General features: G+C 40.6%; 1 protein-coding gene across 6 annotated transcripts in view; it reads left to right on the top strand.

Moving 5' to 3' along the window:
* Positions 1-534: 534 nt before the first annotated feature.
* Positions 535-24,169, top strand: part of Cdh8 (cadherin 8) — a 380,097-nt gene continuing 356,462 nt past the window's right edge. For 3 of the 6 annotated variants that reach the window (XM_069992447.1, XM_069992446.1, XM_069992443.1), the window contains exons 1-2: positions 535-985; positions 16,385-16,835. In XM_069992447.1, the coding sequence (XP_069848548.1) occupies positions 16,584-16,835 (252 nt within the window). In that variant the 5' untranslated portion in view covers positions 535-985; positions 16,385-16,583. Of the gene's footprint in view, positions 986-2,004; positions 2,066-16,384; positions 16,836-24,169 lie in introns of those variants that run through there. The other 3 variants (XR_011366007.1, XM_069992448.1, XM_069992444.1) reach the window with 2 other exon arrangements.

Genomic DNA, 24,169 nt, shown 5'->3' with positions numbered 1-24,169 from the left:
CTTCCCCACCCACCCCTCCACCCTAACGGCAAACAGCTCTGGGTGCCTGAGATAATGCTAGCTCCAAAGCTCAGGTGAGCCCTGGAGAGAGAAAGCTGACGGGTACCTCCTCCTCCGCAGCCTTTTATTTTCTCATCTGTCATCTCGTTTATCCAAACAGCTTGGGTCTTGGATGGGCCGTGCGCGCACTATGGCTAGGGCGCATCTCCATCCCGTGTCACTGGCGGCGGAGACGCGCGCGCGCGGGGCGTGCTAGGGTGCGCGAGGAGCGAAAAGTTGTGCGCCCACTTGGTCGGGAGAAAGAGAGCGGCGGGCGGGCGAGCGCGCGCGGGAGAGAGAGAGAGACACTGCGAGAGAGCCAGAGAGAGAGAGAGAGAGAGAGAGAGAGAGAGAGAGAGAGAGAGAGAGAGAGAGAGAGAGAGAGAGATCGAGAGAGTGCAGGAGAGAGGCAGGGAGGGGGGCGGAGAGGGGGGGGACCGCTTACACGAATTTCCAAGTGGTAGACCTGCCTTTGCGCTCTGCCCAATGAGATCCGTCAGGGGAGGCACCCGGCTCACTTTTCCACATCACTTCACAGTTACATTTGGCAGGCAGGCGGGCTCGCACGCCGGAGCGCTCAGCCCGGAATTAGTGGATTTATTTGGAATCTCTCTCTTTCTTCAAAGCTCCGCCACCACCATCATTATCACCACCATCAGCGCCGGCTTGGGGTAGAGACAGGGGGAAACATCCACCCACCAGGCTGCACTTTGGTCTGCGGACCTCTCCCCCCCACCCCACCCCCTGCCTCGGGAACCCAGCGCCTCCGCCCCGTGTCTTGGCACCGAGCCCCGCTGCTCCACGAAGGCATGAACGGAATCCGAAGGCGCCTGGCCAGCGCGCGGGGACCGCTCGGCGCTCACCGCCCTCGGGAACCGACCCCGAGTCCCTCCAGCCATTTGTGAACCAGGAGGCTTGAAATTCGCCAGTGCGGAGCTCCACACGGGTAGGTATTCCCTCCATCCGCCTATTCCTTCTGGCTTGGGAGTCACTGAAGGGGGTTTCTTTCTTTTCGGACAACCTTTCCCGCACCCCGGGTCCCAAATCCGATTCCCCCCCGCCCGGGGATGGTGGATGAGGGTGGTTAGCTTTGGCACGGGCTAAGCTGAATCTCCCGGTTTTGCCATTTGTGGCGGGAGGGGGTTATTTTATTGGGGGGGAAGGGAGACTGGCAGTTTTTGCAAACTGCTCTACAAGCAGATTCAGAAGGGGCACAAGACGCTCCAGGCTGCGTCCCTCGGTTCCCTTGCTCGGCTCCCTCCTCGGGGCCGCCTGGAGATTCTGCCGCCTGGCGACTTGGGCAGGAGCCGCCGCAGCCGCGCGTCTCCACTGCGGGGTCCGTGCGGTGAATGGGAAGCACCCGCCGCCCAGCCCGAGCAGGGTGAGAAGCCCAGCCCGGGGTGTGTGGGAGGGGACCGGGGGGTGCGATCGCTGCCTCGCGGGACCTCTCCATCTCCCGAGCGTGGGTGGCGACCCCCGTGGTGCGGAGGGAGGGGGTCACTGCTCTACCGCGAGCACCCCTGGATCCAGGCTTTCCCACAAGTGGCCGCTCCAGCTTGGGGGGGTGGGAGCCGGGGAGGGGGCGGGGGCGCGGCGCCCGCTGCAAACTTGAGGGGCTTCAGAGCCGCTTGGAGACTCAATCTTCGTTCAAGGCTGCCTTATGTCAGGGTAGGACACCCCTCTCCCCTGCTCGCCCCAAGCAGCATTGCCCTGAGCCCTGGAGACTGCGCTCCTAGAGACCCCCCCCCATCCAACCCCCCTCCGCGAGCTTGGGACGCCTCCTCCAGCCCCTTCGGAGCCCGCAGAATCAGGAGATGCGCGTGCAGTCGTGCTGCATCCCGGAACCCACGGGAAGGGGGTGGGGGGCGGGCGGCGCCCTTCTTAGGACCAGAGGAAAGGGAGTTCTGGCCCGGATTCTACCAGTGCAGTGCGTAACAGGTTCGCGAGGGACCGCTTCCCGTTCTTCAGGGCTCCAGCCAAGACTGGGCATGGTGAAACGTGCGATGGTCATTGCTGATGCCAACAGGTATCCTCGATCTCCTCTGATGTGTGTGTGTGTGTGTGTGTGTGTGTGTGTGTGTGTGTGTGTGTGTGTGTGTGTGTGTGTGTGTGTGTGTTTTCCTCTCCAAGACCAAACATTTCCCCCACTCAATCTGGCCAAATGATATATATATTTTTTTTCTTTCAAAGTTTTCTGATCGTGGACCCTTGCCCGCAGGCACAGAGAAGCCGGTGGGCACGTAAAAGACTAGCCATTTGCCTACGCGGAGCGGAGATGGCAGCTGCTTGCTTGGGTTGCTAAGTGTAAGAAATCAAACAACATTAATTGTCTCTCGTTGCAAACGCACAACATTAGTCCGTAATGGGCGGGTGGGGGGGGGTGGATGTCAGGCTGGCAGGCTGCTCACTTCGGCTCCAATTAAAGGATTGAGCTTATAACCAGGCAAGCGGGAGCGAGAGAGAAGGGCCCTTTCAACTTTACCATGATCGCCTGAAGAATTCTGCAAGAGTTGCCTCTTTAGGGGGTTATGATCCGACAATCCCTCGGTGTGCAGAGCCGCTAATCACATCAGCCCGCTGTTTGCTGTCATCCGGCTTCACGGTATTTGTGGGCTGGCCGTGGGAACCAGCCGATGCATAAAAAGGTATTTCAGAACCACGTCCTCTCTCGCATCTGGCACCACGGGCAAGCAGAGAGATGAACGAGGCTTGGCTGGGGCCGTTTCCAAGCGCTGCTTCTCTTTAGAATACCCCTGACAGCTATCTCAATGGTTACAAACCCTTCCCTGAGCTGTCACCTCTGGCTTTATTATAAGAGCCTTTCCAAATGGAAAAATTATGTGTGGTGGTATTGGGGAGGGGGGTATATTTATGTAAGACCGAGAGTGGGATTTTCCATTCATTCAGACTGCATGCAAAATGAGCTCTGTCGTTCACACTGAACACCACTGAAATTTCTCCCTGGCTGTTTTCATCCGTGTTCAATTTTGCTAGGATTTTTCTCGTGTGTGTGTGTGTGTGTGTGTGTGTGTGTGTGTGTGTGTGGTGTGTGTGTGTGTGTGTGTGTGTGTGTGTGTGTGTGTGTGACAGAGAGAGAAAGAGAGAAGAGAGAGAGAGAGGAGAGAACTAGTCTTCATTTAAGAAGAGTAATACATCATTGAAAGATGTATTCTGAGGGCTAGATTATTCTGCCCTCATAGGGACTTCTCCGTAATCATCTTGTCCAGACACGTTTTTCCACTTCCCTGAGCTCTGTGGTTGAAAGAAATTCTAGGGTTTTCCTCCTTAGTGACTACTGATACTGATAATAATATTCTGTAACTGTGCTTTAGCAATTGTGAAGCTGCTTGTCACATTGTCATTTCATGCTGGAGTGGTCCCGAGATTTTAAATCACCTTAGACTTTAAATCATCAGTTTTGTGTTTTCTTTTCTTTCTTTTTTCCCCCTCCATCCTCTTTACTCTGAAGAGGATCGGAAGTTGAGGGAAATTGTTCCTGTAAAGGAGTGTTTTCTAGCAACTCTGGCAATCGCTGCTGTCAGAGCTGTTCATCTTCTTCATTCCATTCCCTACACTGCCCAAAAGACTATCACAGAGTGGCCAAGTATTTTAGTCATTGGCCAACGATCTGTGAAAGCTCTGTTCAGAGTATAGATCATAATGCTGCCCTGCAAAGTTTGCTAATCCCCCTATTCAAATTGGATCTTACATTTCTAATCATCATTGCTACTAAAAATCAATACTTCTGATCGATGATTTATTGTCTCCTGAAACTCTCCAGACTCCCAATGTGTGAGTGAGTCTCTGCACCCAAGACCATTCTGTTTCTGTTCTGCGTTGCTGGTGTTGAGATGCCTCTCCTTAAGTTCTTGCAGCTGTATCAATTGGCTGAAGAACAGATCGCATTAAAACAGCAATCACTAGACTAGTAGCTCCATTTGTTGCCCTAAGAACCCTAAAGAAAAGGATGGCCTTGCCTTTGAAAATAATTTTACTTGAGTTTTACAAAATATCAAACTGTGGTCAAGGCAGTATTTGCCTAAAGTACTCAATTTAGCACTGAACACAGTTGAAGGACCTAGTGGTAAAAAGTTTCCTGTCAATATGAAACAAAATTAACTGAAAGTCATCAAGTTTACTCAGCAGGATAAAATAGATCTCTAATGTATGAATATAGTTGCTGTGTAACATTTCCTGAAAACTATGCAAAGACATAAGGTCTGATGTTCCAGGAAGATCAGATTGTTAGAACAAAGTAAAAATAAAATTTAAAAAAACTCCAAAAAATGAGAACATAATGTATATTCCAAAGCCCAGAGCTCTGGGCTTTGCTTTCTAGGTTCTTCTTCATTGTTTATTGGCGTGGAAAAGAACAAGAACATACTTCAACAACTGCTCAGAAAAATCTCATCAATATTAGTAAATTAAAGCTTTAAGAAAGAAAAACAATCTATATTTTTCTACCTAAAAGTGATTTTTTCCCCCATGGCTTTATCAACATTCCAATTTGAGCAAATATTCCATGCAATGTTCCAAAAGCATTCAGTGGGTAAAATGACATTTAATTGATACTTCCGTCCACTTGTGTGGTCCAGCACCCAAGTTTTATGGTTGACAAATCAAGAGAGAAACATAATCTGTGCAACCCTTCAATTATAGCTATGAACTGAGAGTCCCAAGGCTTCCTTTTGAAAATACTGTGCTCGGTGATGCTGCTGATACTGGTTTCAGTAATTTTTATATTTGGTACAGTTACTTATTGAGACAGAGAAGCAGCATAGGTTTCTTTATGGTGTTTTCTGTTCAGCACTGTTGGTAATTACTGAAGGCAGAGACTAACTTTCCTTTAAGTGTAAGGAAACACTCCTAACATTGGTGTCTTATGCATAGATTTCAGAATGCTTACATAAACCAAGGAAGATTCTTCCAGCTTCTAAAATGCTGTATCAAGAAACAAGCGCGCGCGCACACACACACACACACACACACACACACACACACACGGACACACACACACACATACACACACACCACAAACACCTTACTTCTTTAAAGTAACTTCTTGAAGGTAATTAACTCATTTATTGCTTCAATATGAGAATTTGGTTGTGTTTTCTTTGACATCTTTATTGCCTTAGTGATCAAAATATTTTTTAAAGGAATATCTTTATTGGTGGAAATTTCTTCCCAGAATCCCACAAGTGCACAGGTATAACTGGAACCATTTTTTTTCCTGCTGATGAACAAAGGCCAATGTTTGATTTGGTAGATGGTTAATTAAAAGCAGAGATATGAATCTTTTGTTTCCCTTTCATTCACACAGAAAGTTGGGATGCATACTGTTTCCTCTGAACTGTTGGTTCATGCCTCTGGAACCCACTTCAGATGTAACCATGAGTAGAAAATTAGTTGAACTTGGCAACTTCAAAAGGTCAGAAAAGAAATAAGTTCAAAGGATGCCATTTCGATTCTTCTCTCCTACGTGGTTCCTAAATAAATCTCCATCGCTGTTCTGTGACATAGCACCAGGGCCAATACTGTTTCCATTTTCTATCACATCCCAAGGTTTTATTTCGTGAGTTTTAAAATGTCATGAGGTATTCCTTATCATAAACACCAATCACCTCCTTGCCTATAAGCATCTTGATTTTAGTTTTAAGTTCTGTTGATAATGTAGAAATGTAGAGATGTGATTTTTCTGTATCTCCGGAAAGATCATAAAATAATAAAGGTTGTATTTACAAACTTCAGATACTTTCATTCCCTGCCTCACCATTATTAAAGACAATTGCAAATGCCAGAAAGATGGTTGGTTCAGGGCCAAGTACAGAATTGGTGCCCAGCAATCATATATTTAATGCATTGACAAATTAGCAATGATTAGGTCCCCTGTCTTCTCTAAGCTATTTTCAATAAAGGGAGGGGAAGGAACACAATCATATGGAAAGTTCAATACTGGGATTTCCCTTCCACATATTCTCTACAGAAATTTCATAAATCTTCCTAAGTGTAATTTTCGACACAGTTTTTCTCATTTACTTTAAAATCAATTTTTGCCCATCTTTACAAAGCATTTTTCTCCTTCAAACATTTTTAAATGATATGGGAATAAAAGAAAGGACATAAGTCAGTTTTACAAATATAAGAATTAGCTCCAACATGTGAGTCACAGCACAGAATACTCTTAAACCACATGTGATATACAACAATGATTGCTTGGGAGAAATGTTCTAATTGTGGAATCATTCTACAAGAAACACTTTTGCACATTTTCATTGGTAGGAATATGTAAAAAATAATCGCTGGATGGGTGGGATGTGTGGCTCAGAGAGTGCTAGCCAATGAGCTCAAGTGTCAGGTACAGAGTTTGAGTCCCAGTGTCACCTATATATAATACTAATAATAACTTGAGAACAACTTCCTTCCACTCTTTGCCGGAGGCTGCATCCTGCTCCTTCTCTCATATATACATGTGTTTGAGAGTATTTGAATGAAGCAATACATTTTAACTGTGTAAATTGAAGTCTTTGTAGATTCTGAAGATAATCCCATACTTCTTTTTTCTTAATTACAGAATACTTTATTAGTTTCTGTAATCAAATCCACATAGATAAGATCTTACACATTTAATATAGTGCATTTACTTCTTTATATTGCTTTTAGTCAGCAGGGTATCTGCCTGCAAACGCGCGCGCACGCACACACACACACACACGGAGGAGATACATAGTCCATAATGAGATGCTTTAGTAGATATATGAACTAATATTTTATGCATGTTGAAAGTATATCTTAAGCATATTGAACATATTAGTAACAATTATTAAATGAGTGATTCTTAATCTTCTCTATATACACCATTATGTGAAAAGCTTGCCTTATATTTGTGTTTGATGAACAGTTATAACAATATTCACCTAGGCTTGTTTTTTTTGTAACCAAATAGATGAATGCATAAAAATGTGATCTGATTTGTGATGTGACACAAATGTCATAAAAATACATAGCGAGAGAAACAGACACAAATATCATAAGGACACAATTTCCTTTCTTACACAGGCAATCTCATTTCCAAAATCTGACATGAAAATTACAAGGGCACACTTCATTCTTCATCTGTTGCTGTCTGAGCTTGATGAATAAAATTTAACTTAGTGTCCATGTTCAAAATAGAAATGTTCAGAAAAATGAAAAGTAATCATGCTGATTGTAATTAAAATAGAAAAAAAAAACCCTCTGTGCCTTTCATGGATCTTCCAGAGTTTCTCCAGTATTGTAATGGAAGATAATATACTTAATTCAGAGTATCTGCAATTAGCTCTCTTAGTGTTTTTAGGTACTATGCTTTCGGAGTGACAACACAGTATTTTTTTTAAATCAAGTCTACCTGTCTACCTCTCCAACATATATTTTTATACTTCATATTAACACTGTTATTGGGTCATTTTCAAGCAATAAAGCCTTTGAAACCAGAAAGAACAACAGTAAGGCACACATGAACATGTACTAATACTGGCTCTGTAACAGAATTGGCAAGTTCTTGACTTAGTATTCTGGAATAGTTGGATGTATTTCAATTTCCTGATAAGCTATCTTGTATCACTAGTTTATGTGATATAACTTACTTTAACCATTTTCTCGTTTCCACTTCTTTTTTTCTATTCCTTTCCTTTTTTAAAAAAATTGATTGTGTTGTATTTGAACTCAGAACCTCATGCTTACTAGAGTGTCACTCTACCACTTGAACCCCACCTCCAAACCTGTTTGTGCTAACTAATTTTGAGATGCATTCTAGCAAAAATGCACAGGCTGGCTCGAACTCAAGTCCTCAGATCTCAGCCTCCTGAATAGGATTACAGGTAGGAGCCACCAGAGCCCTGAAATTTCCTTATTTCTTCAGTGTAAAAGGAAACCTGATTTCTATTATCAACATTGCTAAAGTTCTTAAAAATAAATTTACAAAATGATGTCAAATCTTGTTTTGAAAAGACATGCTATCTAAATCCAACCTCTCAATTAGGACTGCTCTCTCAGAACAAAATATCATTTTGTTCTTATTTTGGTTGAGGAGGGACTTTTGTCTTGCACCATCCATACACAACTGTGTCTGTGGATGGTCATGAAGTGAAGAGGGACTTCCCTTATAGAAGAGAGGTAGCAGACCATGATTTTCAGGTGGTGGTTACAATTTGATTAAAGGTGAATTGGCTGACTATGTTACGGTACTGTCTGCACTTTGTTCTCTCAGCTGAAAATAGTGATTACAAAAAGGAAAATGTCATGTTACCTGTAGGGAAAAGAAAAATGATTGTATTTAACGTGTACAAATACAACTCTTTAGACCCAATAAAACATTTCAAAATCACTAATTGTCTATTAGATGTGGGTAATGGAGAGACATTTATAAAATGTTAGGTTATGTATACCTATTTTGAGTTCATGCCTATATATATATTTAAAGCAAAAGTAGAAAAGCTATTTATTACATTAGAATCCCACCACTACTAGATGTACCAAGAAACAGATTGGAACAAAGTAAATTAAAAAAAATTGCGACAGTGTTCTGTTGAACACTTTTGACAATAGTAAATATGGTTGCTACATGATGCTGTTTACACTTTTGTTTTCTTCGATCCTTCCAGGCAGTTGGTAGGAAACACAGACTACCCCAATCCTCAACTGCTATGAGTACCTGTGTTGTTCATCTCATGAATAGTAGTGCTGTGATTTATGAATTCCTATACCAGTAGTCTTAACAACTATTTCCTGGATCTCCAGACAGATTTTTCACAATGTAATCAGTTGTTCTGATTGGTTGCTATGATTTGAAAGGTCAGCTGAGTTATTTTCAAGCCTGAGGCCTTTGGCTATACAATTCTGCATATGGGATTCAGGTTAACCAAGGAAGGAAAGTTTTAGAGTAAATACGAGGAACAGTTTCCTCCTACAGTTGGCTCTGTAACTCACAAGAAAAGAAATAGAAAAGAAATATTTTACCTTCTGGTGAATAATGTCAGTACAGTGATACTTTAAGAAAGATCAACAGAACAGATACACCCTCATAATCTTAACTAAAGATGTGATTCCAAGAAAGTTTAAGAAATACAGGTTTGGTCGGGCACCGGTGGCTCACACCGGTAATCCTAGCTACTCAGGAGGCTGAGATCTGAGGATCGAGGTTCAAAGCCAGCTCGGGCAGGAAAGTCCGTGAGACTCTTATCTCCAATAAACCACTGGAAAACTGGAAGTGGCGCTGTGGCTCAAGCAGTAAAGAGCTCGCCTAGAGCTGAAGAGTGCAGGGACAGTGCCCAAGCCCAGAGTTCAAGCCCCACAAATGATTAAAAAAAGAAAGAAAGAAATACAGGTTTGGCTTGTTAACATGGAGAAAGGGAGCTTATTTTGACTTTCTTGTCTTTTCTCAGTCTTTGTTATCCCATTCTGAAATATCTGTAAGCCTAGAGAAGCTACTATGTGATGAATAAATAAAATTTTGAACTCATTGCACAAGTAAAAAAACATTTGTTTGTTTTTGCTAGAGTATGGAGCAATTACAGAAGGAAGAAAGAGGCTCTAGATTTTTATTTTTTAAAAAGGAAACATTTCCATCACAGGAGAAAGTAGACTTTGCAAGTATTATGCATGAATATAAAACAAGCAAATGGTATGCTTATGGACAGATTGACACCTGGTTGAATCCTGGTGCCAAAAAAACAAAATCACCCAAACTGCTGTGTTTGAGTATAAGAATAAACAAGCAAATACAATAATTGTTTGTGCACATAAAATATTTTGGAATCTCTTTGTACCAAAGGAATCTCATCAGGCCATTCTTCGGGCTCTAGGAAAGACGATCCCTTTGTGTTATTTATATTTGAACACATGCAAGCATTCCTTTCTAAAATTCAAAAGCTGTTCTTACCTATGCAACTTCAGTCAACCAGGGCTTGACTTGAATTGCACTGGACACATGCTGAATCATAGTCCCTTCGTTCCTGAAATATCACTTTGAATTCAACGTGCATTTAGCTGTTTTGAAGCAGGCTGCTAATGGTTCTAAATTCAAGGTCAGAAACATTTTTAATAGAAACTCTCCAGCACTGTGTGTCATTTTTGCTCCCATGAAATATTGTGACCACTAAGTCCAGAGGATAATAAAAGCATAATTTCCTGTCAACCACAGTAATCTCCTGGTTTGAATCCTGAAATACTGTATGAGCCCTTTTGTTTGTTTGTTTTAAACTTCACCTATCAGTATGTGTCTCATCATTTGGAACTTTTACTTTTCTTTATGTTGTTTACAAAATTGATGATATAGTTTGTTTCTATGTAATGATTTAGCATATCTGAGAATTGACTGATTTCACCTTAACAGAAAACATTGAAGTCAACAGAGCAAGACCTACACTATAATTAGAACTATCTCTCAAATATTGAGGATGAACATCAGATTGAAAGTGTCTTATCCAGAAGACGATGTTCTATTCTGGGGGCAACTTAAAGACTTTTTTTATATGTAAAATTTTCCAAGAGGCTAAAAGCTCTTCATGTCAATTGGGGGTGTAAATCAACACAGCAGCATTATAATATTACATCCATTCTGTGGTTGGAAGATATAAAAATGAATTGATTTTCTTTTTGCCCAAGCTTTACAACCTTGTTTAATTTCTTCTTCTATGAGAGTTAGGAACTTTGTGTATGGAACTACTATTCACAACATTTATTAATTCTCATAACACTGACATAACATTTGATTGCATCTCAGGAATTCCTATAAAGCTGAGAGTAATTTGCCAATAGACCAAAAGGACCACATTAGACCCTGTCATGGTAGAGATGCAGGCAAATAAATGGCATCATTCTAATGAACACAATGGAATTCCACTTCTCTTTAATGGAAGATCACAATAATCCTCAGCACTTCCTGTAGGGTGAGTGTGAATTTGAACACATCTGTTAGCTGGACAGTTTTCCCATGTGTCACACATTTTTTTAACTAAAAAGGTGCTGAACAGGGAGAAGGTTGCACAATCATATAAAAGTCCCCTCTATCCCTTTAAGTTAGTTCAGTATCTCAAGGTCAAGTATACTTGCTCACTCCTATGTACACATGCAGTGATACTAAGCAATCATGGACATGATGTTAAAAGACACTGAAGAGAAAGTGATTGTTTCCCACCCCCACCATTGACTTCTTCCATACTCCAGGAAGTTTGAACTAGGATCCAATCTTCTTTCAAGTCCCTGTCCTCCGTTAGCATGGTCCTCAAATTAGTAACATCTTCATTACAGAAGGAATGGTTAAAAATGCAGAATCTTAGTTCTTATCTGATATTGACTGGATATTAATCTGCATTTTGCTAAATGATTTGAATGCATATTAATTTTTGAGATGATTCCAGTGGGTGTGGGGTGCTAGAATTGAATCTTTCTCCGATTTCAGAAGGTTGATGGTTCAATTTTCAACACTTTCCAGAGCTGATGAGTGACTGTTTTGTAAGCTTCAAATTGGTCAGAGGGGAAGCACTTTGCTAATGATAATTAGAGAAACAGACAATCTCTTTTTCTTCTTTTAGAGAAGGATTTGTGAAATTTTCACCAGCCTATCTCTAACTATTACATGTCTTTCATTTTATCAAATACAAAAATGACCTCAGGGTGTGAGGTACCAAGTTTGGAAATATATATATATATATATATATATATATATATATATATATATAATTAGTATATATATACACACATACATATATACATATATATACTAACCATTTAAAATATCAGTTTGCTTATCGCTACAATGTGAATGATGATAATAAAATAATAATAATAATATTGGCTGGGCTATTTTGAAAAGTAGGTGGGTGAATATGTGTGTGTGTATGGGGGGGAGTTCTTGAACTCATTGCCCTGGCCCTATCCCTGAGCTTTTCACTAAAGACTAGCACTGTGCCATTTGAGCTACAACTACACTTCTGGCATTTAGTTGAAGAGCTTCAAGGAGAGCTTCCTGCCCAGCTGGCTTTGAACTGCCATGGTTAGATCTCAGACTCCTGAGTAGCAAGGATTACAGGCATAAGCCACTGGAACCAGATAACTCCTTAATATTAACCTTGTGATTTTTACCCTTATATTCTATTATAGCAAATAACATTGGCTTTCTAACATATAAAAACAACTAAGCCTGCTTCAATAAATTGCAATTTAGTAATAGAGGAAATTCCAAGAATTTGTTACAATGTAATGAGTTGGTATCCCAGGGTTTCAAATCTAAAGAGTTGGTGAACTTAAGAGATAGCTGTGTTTGATGATGTGTTTGAACAAAGGAGAAAATGATTTCCACTAGAACTGAGATGCTTTTTCCTCCAAATCTTTTCCATGGGCTGTAGGGAACCAATGAAATCACAACCCTGCCCTCCACTTTAATTTTCCTATGAAGATTTGAGAAATTACACATTCTTTCTGTGACATGTCATGTGTTCCCGTTTTCCTTTGAGAAATCAAACAACGTCTTCACAACGTGAATCTGTTTGGTAATGGATAGGACAGAGAGCATGACCAGTGTTTATTTGATAGAAAAGAGAGAAAGACAGAGTCACTAGGATCTAGGTGATCTTCTGAAGAATAGTTTGTACACTCTCCCAGGTGATAATGGTGCCGAGGGGATCCTGATTAGTTTAGTGGTCTTGTTCCTATTCATTGGTTGACTGAAATACCCTTTCCACTAAAATCCTTCCTGAGTGGATTAATGACACCTTCTCCAAGACACCTTCTTTATACTGTCATGGTGAGTGGCATATCATCTATCTTCACCTAACCCTGACAATACATTCCCTCATACTATAATGATATGTTTCTTTATCTTGGCCAGTGAGATACCTTGCTTTCTGAAAATAGAGGTTCTCACTTTAGTTTGTATTCCTGGTGACTACCACATCCTATCAGCTGGTCAAATATTTACATAATGAGAAAGGGAATCACTTTAAGTAAGAATTTTGGAGTTATATTATCCAGGTTCTGTCCTAACTACAGAGGTTCTTTGAACAATGCATTTCATGCATTTTCTGCCTTAATTTTAAGTATTACCCAACAAGAAATTGTAATCTTTATTTAACTTCAAGATGTGGAGTCAATAGTTATACACATATTCCATCATTATTTTTACTCTAACTAATATAAGTAACAAATTCTACAAAATGGCTTCAGGTTTGTTTGTGCATTTTACCTGATTTTAGATGGTGTACCTTTGACTTTGAGGCTTTCTTTGCCTTTCCCCTGCATTCAGGCATGATATGACATACTCAGAGATCCTGAATTAGTTTGGTAATGTTATTCCTCTCCATTAGTTAACTGAAATATCTTTTTATTCTGACATCTTCTGAGTTTTTTTGATTCCTTCCTACCATTTATATGACATCAGATCTGTGTCTTGTTATTCAAGACCCACATGGGCAGTTTCTACAGGAAGCATGAATTTAAGTTGGGATCAAACTTTCTTATTCCAGAACTATCACCTAAATTATTCACAGAATGGAGTTGGAAAAGTGTTGGACCAATTTGCAAGTTTATCATCTCATCCTATCTTAGCTAGTTGACCAACATTACCTCTTTTATTGATCCTCTAAACAAATCCGAGTCATACAGTTATCATTATTTTGGAGGTAGGTAGTACTAATTCATATCTAGTTGTATAATTCATATGGGAAAGGACTAGAATTCACACCAGCCATAGAACTCATGACACTGGAACACAGCATCCGAGGATTTGGGACATAAAAGAGGAAATAAAATAAGGAAATGTGTATTTAGAGAAAATGAGCCTTTTAAATCCAAGAACAGTTTAGGCTGAGGTACTGTGATTAGGAAACTCTTACTATCTGGGGAAGTGGCCCAGCTCTCCCTTTGCCGGCATCTCCTCTGCACCCTGCCTTCCCAGAATTACCTCCATCCTCTCTGTCCACGATCACCTCAATGCTCTCTCCCTCATGCTACATGAGGGAATATTTTTTGTGCCTCTTGGGCACCCTAGGACCTTGTCTACCTGCAGCAAAAATGGTAGAAATCACACCTTTTGACTCTATTTATTTGTCCATATTATGGAAGTCTCTTCAAGACATGAGCCGTATCACTACCATCCTCATAGTCTGGCTTGACATAACCCAAGAATTACAGTTTGTTGAGTATTTCCCATGTTTGGGCTATTTCTCACCATGCCTTGGTTGTATCACTCACAGTCCCTGCTACCCTGTAAGCTAAGAATTCTGATCATTGTCATTTTGCAGCAAGAAAACTGAAGCCCAGGTACCTTGAACAATCTGTCATTACAGAGGGAGTTCAGTAAGGAGAGGTATGATTCAGCCCCAGGTCTGGGCAAGCATGGGCACTGTTCAAAATATTCCAGTACATTTTTTAACATCTCTTCCTACCTGTCTCTAGGAAAGGATATGCCACACCAGGGGTATGGCATGAAGGCCTTTTATGTAATTAAGAGGAATAACAATTGGGGAAAAACATACACAGATATTTAGAAATTTCTTTAATGGTGGTCTTTTGTGTTTTATTGTCTCTTTTCCAAAGGCTGCAATGTTCTGTGATTTCACTGGGCTGAAAGGAGGTCTTCAGGGAAGACTTGATTTCTCCCTAGGGTGCTGGATTTTAGGGAAAGAAGACTTGGTTCAAGACTGTATTCTCTGAGTCAATCCCTATGAAAAGCTGTTTCTTTCCCTTTCCAAAACAGCTGCTGCTTCCATTGATGCCCTTGCCCTTCATCTGGGAGGGGCTATTTTCACGTACAAAGTCCTAATGATTGAGCTGAGCCCAGACCAAGCCAAACACCTAGGTGAAGCCACCTACCACCTAGTTAGTTCAGACACTGCCTGTATTTATAGTAGAATTGGTGTCTGCTCCTTACCCCTACCTTCATGAAGGCCACATGAGCAACATTAATGATGTTCTTGCCTTTGGAACCAGGGACCTAGAGGTGAAAGGTTCCCTACCCTGTTATAAATTTCCTGAGCCAAACTGTTCCGGGTGGTGTCCTGAGGATTTTTTTCCTCTCTCTCTCTCTCTCTCTCTCTCTCTCTCTCTCTCTCTCTCTCTCTCTCTCTCTCTCTCTCTCTCTCTTTCTCTCTCTCTCTCTCTCTTTCTCTCTGTGCATTATTTCTTTAAAAATAATTTTCTGAGAGGAAAGGAACACATTTTGCTATGCTGACGGTAAGCAAAAAAAACTGCATTTGACACTCCAGGTAATAGGGATCTATTTTGCCCATCTTTTTCCCCCCGAATTTCTTCAATTGGAAATCATATTTTTACCGTATTTCATTCCCAAAGGAGGTTTTCATAATTTACATCTCCCGTCCAACTGTACATTTAGCATAGAAGGCCTGACACTGTCCTGATTATTGCCTACATGCTGGACTTTACAGAATTCCTACTCTGGATGGATTCTAATTTTATTCTCTTATTATTTGCATTCTGAGAATTGTATTTTGTCTCTGGACAGTCTTCCTGATGGGTACTGGCAGCTGAGATTATAAAACTTGAGTAAAATCCCCCTTCCCATTCTCATTTCTTTTTAAAATTCATTCATTAAAGACTAGTTTCTGCTCCGAGTTCATAGTTCATCTACCTTTAAACATATATATGTACATATATACATATATATATATATATGCACATATGCATATATTTGGTTGTGGGGCCTGAACTCTGGGCCTGGGCTCTGTCCCTCAGCTCTTCAGCTCAAGGCTAGTGCTCTACCACTTGAGCCATAGCACCATTTCTGTCTTTTTCTGCTTATGTGGTGCTGAAGAATCACACCCAGGACCTCATGCATGCAAGGCAAGCACTCTACCACTGAGCCACCTTCCCAGCCCCTAAACAAGTTTATAAAAGAAAGGAAAAGAAAAAGAAAACGATTTCACTGTACTCTACATGTACCCAGACTTCTATTACATAGAACAATCTAAAACAAAGACACGGGGATTGAGAGAGAAGAAGGGAAGCATTTGAGTCAAGGTAGGACGAGAGAAGGAAGAAAGAGAAAAGGAAAAAGATGGAAAAGAGCGTTTTATTACTTAAATCAGCTTGAAATATTAAACATTAAAATCGAAGCAAATCTCAGAAAAGATAGCATGCTGATATAATTCCTCAGATTATTTTGTTAACTCAGTAGTTTTTGGCAGTAGCAGTATTGTTCACTTGTGTGCATTTCTTTTTCTTTCTTTCTTTTTATTTTATTTTTTTCAGAAAGCATGGATTTTGTTTTAAAGCCTGTTTCACCGGAATCCTTATCTTTCTCCTTCTTTGTTTTTGTTTTTTTTTTTTTTGTTTTTGTTTTTTGTTGCAGGAGGCTTCAAAGCAAGGGAAAGCCAATGGATTGTGGTCTTAAAAACCCTGCATAGATGATGTCTGTTTTCCGTACTCTAAACACGTGGCAGAGCTGTAAGTAAACGCTCCTCACTGAATGATGAATTGGATGGCTGCAGATCGGAGACAAAACAAATAATTGTCTCATTTTCGTGGTGATTTGCTTAACTGGTGGGACCATGCCAGAACGGCTAGCGGAAATGCTCTTGGATCTCTGGACTCCATTAATAATATTATGGATCACTTTCCCCCCTTGCCTTTACATGGCTCCAATGAATCCGTCTCAAGTTTTAATGAGTGGATCTCCTTTGGAACTAAGCCGGCTGAGGGAAGAACAGCGGATTTTGAACCGCTCCAAAAGAGGCTGGGTTTGGAATCAAATGTTCGTCCTGGAAGAGTTTTCTGGACCTGAACCGATTCTTGTTGGCCGGGTAAGTTTCTGATTTTTGTTGTTGTTGTTGTTAAGATCCTAATTGCTAGAACTGTTTGTGGTCGGTGGATCTTTAACATCAGATTCCCAGATTTTGAAACACTTAGCTGTGAATCCTTTTGACCAGATGGTCTGTTACTTAACCTGTTGATTTCTTTAGGAATACCAAGTTTTTTATGGTCCTCTTGGGGAAAGCTTTTCCCAAATGCTCTACTACCTCTCAGACAGACTGTTCAACACAATACTTGAGTAGTGCAAAACTTTTTTTGTGCAGTTTTGTTAAAGCTTTAATTCCTATCACATCAATCATTCAGATAATATTTTGTTTCTTTTTATTGTAAGATGATACACTTCCCATTGCAGGCTGGTTTTTTTTTCCTTTTCTTTTTCTTCTTGTTGTGCTTGGTTCGAATCCTTACGCTGGAGAAAGCGAAGTTTGTGATAAGATTCTGTACAGGGTCTGGTGTTGCAGCTTTGTGGTAGATGATTATTTCATTCATTGCCAGAATTTTAGTTTTCTTTTGTAGGCATGTGTTTGGCTCTGAGTCAGGGGGTATGTGTGTGTAGAGGGGGTTACATGTGTGTTATTGTGGGCAAGTTCTTCTTTTAATTTCGAAGCACACTATCATTGAATGTAAAATTTTAATAATGAAGGTGCCAATGGCTGATTTCGCTAATAAGTGAGGTTCAAGAATGAATCACACCAGTATCATTCATTCCTCAAATGTAGTAATTTAAAAGAAAAATAACAAGGGGATTAAACATTGATTGTCAAGACTCGAGGTAACTCCTGGTGTCGCTTGGGATTTTTGATGGCATTGCACTCTCTATCTTAATGTTTTGCAAATCCAATTGAGGTTTCTCAATGATCATGTTGACTCCTTTCATGTCATTCTCATTATTGTTGGATGGAGACAGCTTGGAAACAATTATCACGAATCACTATATGCATCTTTATCGAGTCCTTTTAATATGCCAAGTACTACACTTGACCCATAGGATCCTATTAACAGAAAAATGACCTCTACTTTGAAGAATGCACACTCAGGACAATGTTGAGGATTAAATATATTGTGAATATTATTGTAAAAATATTTGTCTGGCCCGAATTATCCTTTCAATAATTTTTCCATTCCTCATGTATTTATATTTATGGGTCAGCATATGTGTCCAAGTATATACACACGTGCACATAGAAACATAGAAAAACAGGTCTATCAAACAGGTTTGTAATCTTTTTATCATATATTCAAAATACAAAATCCATTAATTATTATTACTTTGGTATCCTTGATACAAACTCAGGTGGCAGAAAGTGACTAGAGACTGTTTATAGCCATAATAGATCCCAATAATATGGCTGTTTGTATATTTCACTGCAGAAATTTTATTGCAGCTGATTACAAGGTGCTGCTGCTGACTGAGCTTAGGACATTACTTACTGCATAGTAGATATATTGTTTCTAAAGCAGAAGAAGTTCTGAATTCCAATACATACACCTATCCCATTGGTTTCAGATAAGGGCTTGATGAACAACTCTATCATTTTTGTTGGTGCAAAAATGGAGGCTTTGATGAACCGATAAACCAAACCTGGACCGCAGGCCTAATACAGGATCTACTTAAGCTGCAAAATCCTATTGGATATTTCTAAGACCATAATTTTAAACCTCCTACCCCATTATGTATTAGTAGTTAATGGTTCAGAGTTTATAATTTGCACTTGAATTATTGAATATAAAATGTAAAGTCCTTAAATTGTTCACTTCTGAATATTTAAAATTTCTTAAACCAGATAAAAAACAAGGCTTTTTGTTATCCTGTACAAAATCCTAGAAACATATGCATTTATACTTAATGGCTGGGAAACACCTGTCTGCTTCCTCTACTTATCTTGGTGTGCAGGTGTATCACTCTAGACATGTCTTGAATAATGTTAACAAGTGAACAAACTGTGCCCAGGAGAGCATTGCTTTTTCTTATCTGAAAAGAAAAAAAAGACATAGTAATCAAAGCCACGTTTCTTTTGGACACTGAATCTGCTGGCTGGCATGAAATAATTGAGATAGAAGCAAAGAGCCAGCCACTGGGCATCCCTGAGTGACTTAGTAAAACTGAATTTGTTCTTACTTCTTGGAGTGGCAGAAATCTTAGGGAACCCTGATTTCGAAATGGTCAGAGTGTCCCTGGGTCTTAGCAACAATCACTCTTCATGAATTACCCCATCTGCTTATTCCTAGATAAGGCCAATTTTCAAACAATTATTAAAGCAGAATAAAACTTATTTTCTGAAGAATCTTTCTGCACGCATTTCCAATCATATACCTTTCCCTTTAAAGAAAATTGCTCCTGAATTATGACAGCTCTGCTTTTGAGGGGGTCTTGGATGAAGCATAGCTAAAAATACATTTCAGGTGACTGCTGCAAATTATGAGTAAGGCTGAGTGCAGGTACGATTATATCAGGGTGCCCACCGGGCGCTCTGCAGTGTTTTATCTCCGTGCACACTCTTCTACATCCGACTCTTTAAACCACTCCACCACAGTGCTTCTCCCCAGGAACCAGCTGAGAAGCATTAGTTACTTATGCTCTTTAAAAAGCTCTCCTGTGACTCACCATGGTGGGGGCCTGGGACCTACCTGGCTAGGTTCAAGCTCAAGGTCAGAACCAGCTTTCAAGTGATTGGCTCATCGGAGGGGCACACACCCTTACATCATCCTTGGTCTTTGTCTCTTTTTACATATTGGACCTGCTGCATGCCGAGGAAGAATCTGAGCATGAGAGATGGGAGCTTGGAATATTGATTGTTTTTTGCCACTTTCTGGTTGGTAACCTAAGGAACATTACCAAAGCTTTTTGAGAATTACTCAAATAAATAAGATTCACAAGAGTTTGAAGAATAGTAAGCGTTAATGACTATGTAGTGTGTGGTATGTGTAGGCATCATTGCTTTTTGCTTTCTTCATTTGTGTGAGCGTGTGTGTGTGTGTGTGTGTGTGTGTGTGTGTGTGTGTGTGTGTTTCTGCATGTGCTTGTAGTAGGAGCGATGGTAAACATGCTGACAGTCTCCTCCCTAGGTGAACCCAGGGAATCCAAAGAGAGGACCCTTCATTTGTTCAGGTTGAAAGGGATTTAGTGTTCCCAGGGAGGGTACCTGGCATTCAGTCTGGTGGACAAGTGAGATGCTCTATTTGGGCAGAAGTCTTCACACAGTGTCATGGAAAAGAGAAAGAGGAGGTGATGTTTGCTTGGTCAGAAGCTTCGTGATCCTGTGAATTCCCTCTTGAATCAGAATGCAGGAAAATTTTTCCATCCTTACATAAGCCATCCCTATCTATTGTGTCCAAAATACAATTTACCTCCTTATTTAATACTATATATGTTTTCTTCTCCCTGATGATCATTATCTAATAAGACGCTATATTATATTTTGGATTTGTCTCCTAGTAAGAGGTAACTTCCACAAAGAGAAGATTGATGATCTCTGTTGTTCTTCACTAAAAATTCACAGATCCTAGAACATCCCTGCATGTAAGAAGCCTTCAGTAAATATTTTGCATAAATACATGAGGGAATAATCCACTTAAATCTCAGCGGGATTCATAGGAGTCATATAAACTCAATTACAATGGGTATAAATAGCATTGTATGTAGGGAGAGATAGTGGGACTTCAGAACCTGAATTGTCCCTGAGCTTTTTGGCTCAGAACTAGCTCTCTACTACTTGAGCCACAGCTCTGCTTTGGGCCTTGGTATCAAATTGGAAGTTAAGTTTTTCACAGACTTTCCTGTCTAGGCTGGCTTTGAAACATGATCCTCAGATTTCAGCCTCTTGAATAGCTTGGGATTATAGGCATGACCCACCAGTGTCCAGAAGATGGCCTCTTTTTTTTTTTTTAAAGTAAAGTGGGCCATGTGTTAACCTCCATGTTCTCTTATTCCAGGCCAGCTATGAGTTTAAACAATTGTTTTTATATATTAACATCCATCCATCCATCCATCCATTCATTTTATTTTGGTGCCAGTAGTGGGGCTTGAACTCAGGACCTGAGTGCTGTCCCTGAACTTTTTCACTCCAGAAAGGTACTTAACTACTTGAACCACACTACCTCCTCTTCTAGCTCTTTGGTGGCTAATTGGTCTCTAGTTACAGGCATGAGCTATCAGCACCTTGCTATATTGACTTTTAAAGATACTTTTAAGGAATAGTGAAAGTGGGATAGAATATTTTTAAAAACCTACTCTTTTACAAAGAATCAGCAGATCATCTTTGTAGAAACCAGGCTCCTGCCACAGCACATTATCTTCCAACTTCTTTCTGAATTTCCACAAGACGGAAGTTACCCAAGCAGACTACGGTCCTGCCTCTAGCTTTCTGCGGAACAAGTCTGTGCAGAGCCTGGTCACGAAACATAAATACCAAGATTTCAGAGTCATCACACATTTCCAGTATTGGCTTTCTTGGGAAATTCTGGCCGAGAACAGAGAGAGTGACCCCTGGGAATCGTAACCCAAATAGGCTTATTTGTTCTGGTCTTAGAAAAGGGAGAGAGAGAGACAGACAGAGAGAAATCCACGGTGGGTTTCAATAAATCTTGAAACATTGCCCTCATGTTAAAAGACGTATGCAGTCTTTCTGGTAGACAGTTTGATGTCATCATGAAGGCCTTCTGCTATAAGTAAGAAAGGTGATGGATGGGGGTACACCACCACTATTTATTGAGCATCTATTATCCTCTAAGTATTCCATTGCCAACAATGTCTCAGCACTGAGCAAACACAGTTCTGTGTCATCTGTCATGGAGCTAATGGGCTGATAGAAGGAGACAGACAATAAGACAAATAATCGCAGAAGCCCACGTCACATTAAAACTCAGATAAGTACTATGAAGCAGAGACATACGGTTCTGCTCAAGTTTCTACTTGAGGAGGTTTACCTGTCCTGAGAGAAAATGGTCCCTAAGGAAATCACCTGTGAGCTATGACAAAGTAACTGGGTGAACCAGTACATAGCCATGAGAAGAGAGAATGTTCTCAGCATAGCACAGGTCAGGGTTAGTTATAGAGCAGAGAGTAGGTCAGGGGGGGCTGGGCACCTCCCTTTTGGCTCCTATAATCAGTTAGCCCACACAAAGGGACTGATAAGTACCAGAGATTGTGCACTGATGTGGAGGCAGCAAGTCTGAGGTCAAGGAGCTGGCAAGGTCAGTTCTGGTGAGGGCCCTTTTAGAGGTTGCAGCTTGCCTCCTTCACAAGGAACCTGACGGGCAGAAAGAGAATGAACCAATATTGGGGGGCATCTTTTAGAGCTGTGCTAACCCCATTAGTTAGGTTTCTACTCAGACCTACTCCCAAAGGTTCTGCTCCACCGTATCAATATATTAGAAGTTTCAGTGTCACCATATTAAACCCCTTTGGGATGTTGCATGGGAAGACAGAGAATTAGGGTGAGAGCCCTTCAAGGCAAGAAGAGGTAAGGTTTTCGGAGAGCTCTAACTTCTTTCTAATTCAGCTCAACCTCCAAGTACCTGGGAAAGACCTTCACTAAGCTGCTTTTGGCTCTATTTTACTATGGTGAGATTGTATGGTGGACAATGATAGCGTATTTTTCTCTATTGTTACATACAAACACCTTTAGGAACAAAACATATACACATATGTATGCATAAATATTACGTGTTTGTTTTGTAACATCCATCAATTTCAAGCCCACATTGCTTTAGACTTTTTTTTTTTTGTCTTTCCTGTGACCCTCCAGCTCCTCATATTACTCTATGTGTGAAAAGCCAAACAAAATAACACAAAACAACGATTTGCTCTGGAAGTAGTCAGAGTCATTCCATCCCGAGTCCTCTCTGACAAACACCCCACTGCTCTGTTTCCCTCCCTGTTTCCCTCCTACCTGGCTTCTGAGTTGTTCCTTATTTGGATGTGACTCTCGCTGGCAATGCCACATCTATTTATAATCCTCTTCCTCCAAGGCACTGACTCATTTTCTCTCTTTAAATTTGACCTTGTAACCTTCCCTCTTCCTTGTAACTTGGAAATCGTTCGAGTGGTGCTTGCTATGAAGGACAAGGGATGCCGAATAATTACACTACATTACAGTTTATGGTGTCAGCGCGTGGTAAGAAAATTGCACTTGACATGCCATTATTTCTGCTGGCCGTTTGCATGTGAAGAGCACTGGGCTAGGCAGCCGCAGCCAAATTGTAGCTTTGGCCTTGGGAGAACAATTCAGTCAGTTCCCTGAAGCTTCTGCCTACTCAGACGGAGCCTTGTGCACCAATAATTTGGCAAAAATGCAAGTCAGCATCGTGTGTCTCAATCTGGCCAAACAACAAATGCTGTCTGCCTCTTGCTCAATGTCCTGACTTGGAAATAATCGGCATCCCAGAACAGTTGGAAATCTTTTAGTTATAATATAAATATGGAGAATAATATTAGTCATTGAAATCCAGAGATTCCCTACACACACACACACACACACACACACACACACACACACACACACACACACACACACACACATACACACACACACACACACCCCTATGAAGAACCTCGTAACAGAATTTGTGTGTAAACTAACTCTTCTGTAATCATATCTTCTCACTCTGTTTGTTTTCTTACCAAAGACCAGGTGAAAAAGAGCATATGATTCATGTTTATCTCTGTGGGTACTCTGAGAAATAAATCCAATCAGATTTCCTACACAAGATTTTTACTTTTCTGGTTGTTTGAGGGTCATTTCGTGGAGAGAGGTATTTGAGCCACGTTAATGAAAAGGAGACTTCATATGCTTATGAGTGAGTCAAATTACACACACTTGCTTTGTGAATAATGATGACAAAGAAGTCTATAGCAAAATAAATGACAGAATTGATTCCTGCCACAAGCTTGAAACTGAAACCCATGGAGAAGTACTGGGCAAATGTAAATACTAAGTAACTGAGGAGTGATTTTTCGCAGATTCACAGGAGAAAAGAGTATGCAGCTATTGAAAAATTGTGAGATGTGATGTGAAAACGAGGTTACAACCTCAAAACGCCAAAGGCTATCTATAGAATGTGCAAAGAAGGTCATTATAACAATGTTTGTGTGATACAATATTTAAATGTTGAATATATATGTATACATTGGTTTGCAAAGTGATAAACCAATACTACCCACTACTCAGTACACCCAAAATTTTACCATTATTTTATTGTACTTTTTGCCATATTACCCTCATAAAACACTTTCACATTACTAATGCTCTTGATATTATGAAGTAACTTAAGGAGAATGCTAATCACATCTATAAATACTGTAAAACAAAAACTGTTGTTTTTG

This window comes from Dipodomys merriami, unplaced genomic scaffold (genome assembly GCF_024711535.1).
Source record: "Dipodomys merriami isolate MVZ:Mamm:240054 unplaced genomic scaffold, mDipMer1.0.p SCAF_41, whole genome shotgun sequence".
Taxonomy (NCBI): Eukaryota; Metazoa; Chordata; class Mammalia; order Rodentia; family Heteromyidae; genus Dipodomys; species Dipodomys merriami.
Note: the sequence above shows the minus strand (reverse complement) of the source record. Positions and strands in the feature narration are given on the sequence as shown.